This window comes from Eleginops maclovinus, chromosome 2, assembly GCF_036324505.1.
Source record: "Eleginops maclovinus isolate JMC-PN-2008 ecotype Puerto Natales chromosome 2, JC_Emac_rtc_rv5, whole genome shotgun sequence".
In the NCBI taxonomy this organism is placed as follows: Eukaryota; Metazoa; Chordata; class Actinopteri; order Perciformes; family Eleginopidae; genus Eleginops; species Eleginops maclovinus.
The window spans coordinates 3247972-3255771 of record NC_086350.1 but is presented as its reverse complement, the minus strand read 5'-3'; the positions used below and the strand labels follow the sequence as shown (position 1 = coordinate 3255771).

Sequence of the window (7800 nt, the reverse complement as noted above, 5' to 3'; positions counted from 1 at the left end):
ATCTCTTTGTACAAATAATAAATAAATAATAACAATAAAAAATAATAACAATAATAAATAATAATAATAAATAATAATAATAACAACAATAATAATAACAACAATAATAATAATAACAATAAAAATAACAATAATAATAAAATAATAATAATAATAAAATAATAATAAAATAATAATAAAATAATAATAATAATAAAATAATAATAATAATAAAATAATAATAAAATAATAATAAAATAATAATAATAATAAAATAATAATAATAATAAAATAATAATAAAATAATAATAAAATAATAATAATAATAATAACAACAATAATAATAATAACAATAAAAAAATAACAATAATAATAAAATAATAATAATAATAAAATAATAATAAAATAATAATAATAATAAAATAATAATAATAATAATAACAACAATAATAATAATAATAATAATAATAATAATAATAAAATAATAATAAAAAAATAACAATAAAAATAAAATAATAATAAAATAATAATACAATAATAATAATATAATAATAATAAATAATAATAACAATAATAATAATAGTAATAATAATAAAATATTAACAATAACAATAATAAAATAATAATACAATAATAATAAATAATAATAATATTATAATAATAAATAATAATAATAATAATAATAATAATAAATAATAATAATAATAATAATAAAATAATCTTTACAGGTAAACAAAAACAAATCGGGAAAGACAAACAATAATCCTGAGATCATTGGTCCTGCTCATAACCATTTAAAGTTTGGTTTTTGAATAGTTTTTTGAGTGTGGGTTAAGTTAAGAGCTCTCCCTACAACACTTTAGTGAGTTAGAGAATGTTTCATTACTGTGTGTACTTTGCTGTTAGTGGTGGATTGAAGGAGTCATATTATTATGAAATGATTACCCAGGAAACGGAAAATATCAGCTAAACTGGAAAGTGGGCAAAGGGGAGAGCGCTGGCACCTACTGAGTGTAGGAGTCTTTTTATAAATCATTTACGTCAGGACATGAGTGTGCAGGTTCGGGCCTTTGTTACATGGCCAATGATTCACTGGCTTTGTTCAGCTGCATGCCAGATTGTATTCCCAGTATAAGCCTAAGAAGAATTACAGATCAGAGATTTTATTTGGTCCTGAAATTTCTTTGTTTTTGATAAATAATGTAATGCCTGTATTTGGATTTGAGTTTCACCACTTTGTGTCACCAACCTCAGCTGACTTTGTGTGTTGAATGGTATTTTAGCTCCATAAAGTAATAGTTATCTGTTTATTTTTTGCATGATCAACTTGATTGATTTACTGTCAGTGAAGTATTGTTGGCCCTGTAGTTTTATCAGACCCTCTGCTCCGAAACCCTTACATTTTCACAATAATATTAACATTATTATGATCACACTATGAATATTAAACCCTAATATTCATGTTGTTTCAGCTGATTTTAGTAATAACTATTTGGGATGTTTTCAATATTATCATGAGTATACTGTATATACTTATTTGAATTGTATTATTGTTATTCTTCTAATTGATTTGTATTTTATTCACCTAAAAAATAGCTCCTTTCAGATGTAATCCGTACGATAGGGATGTTTGTTTTTACTTGTTCTGCCTGTAAAGACGGAGTTTGTATTTTAGAAATAATGAATGATACAAAATAACCCTTAAATGTGTGTATGCATCACTACATACTCACCGTTTGATAACTAAAACTTATCTGGAAGCTAACCGCAGTGACTCTTCTGTTTCTGTCAACTCACTCTCAACTTCTGTTTGTAGACTTCATGACGAGCAGATGCTGCACGCATTAAAGAATCAGCAGATAAAAAGTGCTGCATTTCCACTCACGTTCAATCACTCAACGTCCTTTTATCTATTAACTTTGATGCATGCATATCAATGCTTTGCTTGTCCCTCAGCCCAGACTCTAGAGAATGACCACACACACACACACACACACACTAGTGTAAATCAGCATGTGTTAGCACAGAGCAGACCAGTCTCTGCTGAGCTGTGAAGCGAGTTGAGGCTCGCGTGAGATCCTCCTCCTCCTCCTCCTCCTCCTCCTCCTCCTCCTCCTCATGCCACAGCTCTTGTTATCAAATAACATCATGTCGAGGTGCTTTCAGCTCCCTTTGATGCATGAATGCAGAGGCCTGGCCTTCCGGAAGTGCCCGAGGGAGGGTTTTTTTTGTGAACCCGTCGCCCTCGCAGCACCTGGAAAAACGGTCGGGTTGTTTACTGCGTGACTGGAATCACTTTGTACCTGTTGAGCGGCATTTTGCAGTTTGTGAATGATTGCCGCAGAGAACACGGTGTGCAACGCGCTTTGTTAAACAAGCGTCATGTGACAGGATATGCTAATTGTGAACTGGAAATTGAAGTGAGAGCTGTGGTGAAGTTAATAAATAACGAGAGCTTCGTGAACTGCCTCGTGATTCGCTGTCGTGACTCGGCCTGCTGGTCGACACCTAGCCGTGCAGCCGGTGAAGACACACTTACATAAACGTGTCACAGTGGAAAACACACCAGCAAGTATATCGATGGACAAACAGGCAAAGAAAGCGTAAAGTGTAGACAAAATAGCAATTTATTAATAACTTATATTTTCTTTACATTCGTAAGAGAGGAAAGTGGAGGGGGTTGGCAGAGGGGAGCAAGATGGCTTCCTCTGAGAAATGGCCTTCTCTGTAAGCTCTCCAAAGCTCTGGATTCTTTTTCTTTTCATCTTGACAAATACAAACTGAGTTTTCCCTGAAGAGGCGAGGTGAACAAAGCCTCCTAACTTTGTCCACATGTCAGAGACTTCTACGCCTTGTGCACAGAGCAGGATTACTCACATTAACCTTCAGAGATCAGGTTGGATATTTGGATAGTATCTATGAATTGGGTTTGGTGGACTGTTTGTGTAGACTATTAAAATCTCTAGGATACTGTAGAGAACACAATATCTCTGAAGGTTAATGTAAAACCAAGACTTTCTGGACACAAAAGTAAGGCAAACAACCAAGGTGACTTTGATTCGTGAAAGGAGGGGTGCAAAAACAAGGCCTTGACGGCTGAATTCACACGTAAAGCGATTATCAAATATATTACACATGTACACATTTCATGGAAAGCCTACTTGATTTTTGGCATCATCAACTTAAACATACTGATCAATATGCAATTTGCTTACATAAAAGTAGAATATGAAACGTAGGAGAATCTTAAGTACCCACTTGTTGCAAAGGGTATATAGTAGAGCAAGGCTTGTACTGCAATTGTCATTTATATTAAGATATATACACAATGTATAAATGTTTGAAAAGACTCCACAAATGCAAAAATCGAGTCCGGTATATATTGTGCCGTCTAAAGCTGGGGTGCTTCCGCCCCACACAGGCAAGTCTTCACAGAAGACGAAGGAGACAACGCACCCTGGCGTCTCGGGGGACCCCAGTGCTGGACCCCGAAACAAACATAGAAAAGAGTTTGTCCAGTTTGAACAATCATGTCTCTTTGGCACACCAGCCCAGGAGCTTTGAAGCATAACGTACAGCTGTCCGACAAATCACTTTTCCTTCAGACAAAATGACAAAAGAAGAGTCCAACAGTGATAGAAGATTGAAGAAAGTATCTCTTTACTGTCTCTTTAAGTGTCTCTCCTCATTCAGTCAACAGCAGCGGCGTCTTGGCCAGACAGCTTTGGCCCTCCAGTAAGCACGCCCAGCAGCAGTCACCTCAAACCAGCCGGATCAATAAGGTCAAGAGCCCAGTGCCGTGGCAGACGGCGGAAAAAAGAGAAACTTTTTGCAGCTTTTTCAACAGGAGGCTGACAAAACCTCCAGCAAGAAGAAGGGTGTTGACGGCAGACCTCACGTGGACTCCAAGGGGTCCAGCTGGAAGACGTTGTGGTTGGTCGGGGTGGTGAAGTAGAGCTGCTGGGTCGGGGGCGCGATGCGGTTATCGCACGGGCTCTTCAGGCCCAACGTGCGCTCAAAGTCCAGGAGCTGGCCCATGAAGTTGAAGTTGGGCGAGATGTTCGACTTCTTCATCTTGACGATGTCGTAGGCGTCGTTCATGGACAGGTTGAGCTTCTGCATCAGGTAGGCAACCGTTACCGTCACGGAGCGACTGATGCCGGCCAAGCAGTGGACCAGGACGCCGCATTTCTGGCCTCGAGCTTCATCTATTAGAGGAAGAAAAGAGGGGAAGCGTTAGGAACCTGATCCAAAAATCTGTGAAAAGCAAAACAAATTCTAGGTTTGTTTAGTCAATAAAATGTCAGAAAGTCCTTCTTAGTTTTGCCTTTTATTTTGAAAGGGGCACTTCTCCAATATCTTAGCCACATTCGTCCTCCGAAAAGAGATCGAAAATGCGGCTCCGGCAGAACAAAAGTTGTGATAAACATCGGTGACATTTAAGTCAAGCTGTGTTTCAATTTGAAAGTGCTCCATTGAGGGAGCGCAGCGGAAGTTATTATCCTGGCCGTCTCCCAAGCATGTCAGTCAACAAACAGGGTCTGCGGCAGTAGCTCGCATAAACAGAGTCTTTTCTTTTTGGCCTAGAGTAGCCGGTTGGGAAATTGACTATTACGGTCTATTAAACCATTCTTCCGCTCACCAGGGTTACTCCGACAATGGTGCCATTTGGGCGTGTAAAACGTAGGAGTCATGAGGGCACCCTGTCAAGGCGAACAGGATGTCAACAGCGCCTGTAAATGGCTCCTTTTGTAATGTGGAGGGGAGGAAGGAGGGGTGGGGGCAATGCCATGTCCTAGATTACTTTCAATGCCACTTCCTTCCTGTTGCGCTCAAATTACCGCCCTCCCCCTTGTTCACTCTGCTCATTCTCCTGTTTCAACGTTGCCCTTTGTGCTGCAATTACACAAGCCCCCAGAACAAGAGATAGGCCAGGATGTCTTCCATTGAAGTCAAATCATTGGTACACAGTGCATTGCAGTCTGTGCACCATTAGAGGCAGCCTTGTGTTACTCTGCCTCCACACAATGGCCTTAATCTGCCTGCTCTGTGTGTTCTCCGCCTGATGGACTGATAGGATCACAGCCAGGGACACCTCATCTAATCTCAATAGCACAATAAGAACCTGAGAACTTCCTGGCAGAGACAACACATATCCCGTTAATAAGATTATGTCCGTGACTATCTCCATCTGCCCCTTGAGTTTGTCTGCGTGCATTGAAAACAAATCACATATGGTCCTCAAGTGGGGCTTTAAGTAAATAGTGGTTAAATCATTAAGTGAATAATCCTGCTTCGGAAAACATGTGCTGCTTTGGGGGTGGTGTTAACTCATACATTTGACTTTTGAACGGTTTCTGAGACAAAGCAGGACGTTTTAAGTGCCACGGTGTAAATGTTTGACTATTTTCTGACATTTTATGACATAAACAGTTTAATCAACCACAAAATACACATTATGTGCACCCCTGAGCATTTAAACAACCCGGAGGCCTGAGGTTAGGGCTAACAGTTTGCAGCAACAACAGCTTTTGCAGCGATTACTTACCAATGAAGCTGATGGCCTCCGGGAAGAACTGGGAGAGATTCTGGCTCCAGTGATCCGAGATGGGGATCTGCTTGTACTTAAACTCCCCTGCGTTCTCGAAGAGGTTGGGCAGGTTGGGAGTCACGTTCAGGATGTACTTGATGCCGTACTCCTCCAGCACGTCCAGGTTGGTGGAGTCCTTGGCGCAGCCCAGGTACAGGTGCGGCAGGATCTCCACCGGGAAGCAGGGCTGCGGGTTGGACAGAGGGCTGCCGTCAGAGTCCGTGGCGCTGCTCGGGTCTCTGTCGATGTCAGACTCGATGTCCGAGGAGTCGGAGCTGATCCGCAGCCCACCGAGGCCCAGCACCTGGGCGGTGGGGGAGCTGGTGTTGCAGGAGCCGTCCAGGTTTGTCTCGCACAGAGTTGGATACTCGGCCTGGAATTTACTGAAACCACCTGAAAAGAAAGAGAAATGCATTTCAAAACAAGTCCACGAAGAATGCATTCAATATGTGTCTGCATATTTCTGTGCAAATGTATTCTGATGCTGATGTTGTTTAATCGTTTTTCAGAAGAATGCCTGCATACGGTTTGTTTTGATCACAGATTCAGTCGTTTGCACATTCAGGACATTTTGTTTAGCTATTTCTAAGCTGTAAAGAAGTCACGGTGCAACTCAAATTTCCACATGCTTCTGCCTCTGCGCAATTATCCCCGGCTGTGAATGAGCAGCTGCGCGGCTCTAAAGTGTGAATGAACCGCACTCACCCTCGAGATAATAGGCCTTGTAGCCCTCGTCCTTCATCCTCCTCAGCAGTAAACCGAGCACGGATCCCCCGTCCACATTCTCGTTCCACTCGCGGCTGTACTCGTCGTACAGCACGATGGTGTCTGTCTTGCACCGACGCACGAACTTCTCTCGGTCCTCCCCGTTGGAGAGCAGAGACCTCACGGGCAGGTTGCCCTTCTTGAGCCTGCGGAGCATCAGACTCGGTATGGCCACGTTGATGGACGAGTCTACATGCGAGGACTCGTAGAGCTCCTGGGCCCGACAGTCCATCACAAGCAGGCCGTCCCTGCGCGTCTCCAGCTGCTCCCGGAGCCACCCCACCGTCTTGCTGATCGCCATTACCGACTCGATCTGGATGACGGGCTTGAGCCTGTCAAGCATTTATAAGCAGGAGTGGAAAAAACGATGTGGAGAAGCGAGGGTTTGTTGAGAGTAAGAGTGTCCTGGCTGCTGCGTAAAGAGGCAACACAGAACACTGTCTGGGATTTCTTTTTTCAGTCTTCTGCTTGCAAGGCCCACAGCAACAAAAAAAATGTGCTAAAATGCAAAAGAGCACGAATACGATCTGGATCCAAATGTCCTGTAAACGGATCCGTAAGAGTCGCCTTCACAGATTTCCTGGGCTGCCTTCACTGGCGGTCATTCATGCATCTGCTCGGAGAAAGCCCGTGTTATTTATCAATGAGTCACCCGGGCACTGCGTCGAAGCTGCTGCTTCTTTATATAACTCCACGGCTGCAATCGCTTTTCCAACACTGTGTTCCTTGTTGTGGCTCCACAGTAAAGGAAGGACACGGTGTAGCTGGTGTCTCTGCAAGTAAACCATGCGGGGCTGTGTGCGTCTATTCGTGGCTGCGGATCCCCCCTTGTGTGCGCTCTTCTGTGCAGCTCTGCAGTCACTGAGCTCTCTCTGCGGCGCCAGGCTGTTGAATGGCTTCAAACTGGAGGCGTTTCATTGGATGCATTATGCCGGGCAGCCAATCAGAGGAGCCTCAGCGGCGGTCGCCTTGGAAACGGGGGCCGGATGGAGCGGCCCCGTGTTGATGAATTGTTAATGAGTTTGTCATTCACAAAACGGAGAGGAATTTCCGCTCCGGATCAAGTGAGTGCAAACAAACAGAAGAACTGCAGGGAGAAGGAAGGAAGGGGGGGGGGAGGGAAAAGGGGGGTTTACTCAGAGAAGAAGGGGGGGGGGGGGGGGTATCACAAACGAGTGCAAGGTATCGGGTATAAGCCCTTAATAATGTACTTAACATTAACTCAGTCAATTCAGGAGATATTGAGTTGCACTTTTTACAGTGCAATGCATTTCAAATGGAAACTGAGTAAATATCTGATCTAGTATATATTCAAGACCTGTTTTTGAGGTAAAAGGTTGCGTAAGAGTGTTAGGTATTGGGCAATAATTACACAAGCCTATAATAATGTACTTTACATTACTCAGTAGGGCTTTATTTTTACACATTGCAGTGCATTTAATCTGACTAAGGACTAAATATCTGAT

General features: G+C 42.1%; 1 protein-coding gene across 1 annotated transcript; it reads right to left on the bottom strand.

Annotated features, from left to right (window-relative positions):
* Window positions 1-2588: 2588 nt before the first annotated feature.
* On the bottom strand, window positions 2589-7227 carry dusp6 (dual specificity phosphatase 6). Its single transcript, XM_063905096.1, has 3 exons — window positions 6275-7227; window positions 5528-5962; window positions 2589-4187 (listed from the first exon to the last, which is right to left on the bottom strand). The coding sequence occupies exons 1-3, from the start codon at window positions 6675-6677 to the stop codon at window positions 3874-3876; spliced, it is 1152 nt and encodes a 383-aa protein (XP_063761166.1). The 5' UTR covers window positions 6678-7227; the 3' UTR covers window positions 2589-3873.
* Between the last annotated feature and the right edge of the window lie 573 nt (window positions 7228-7800).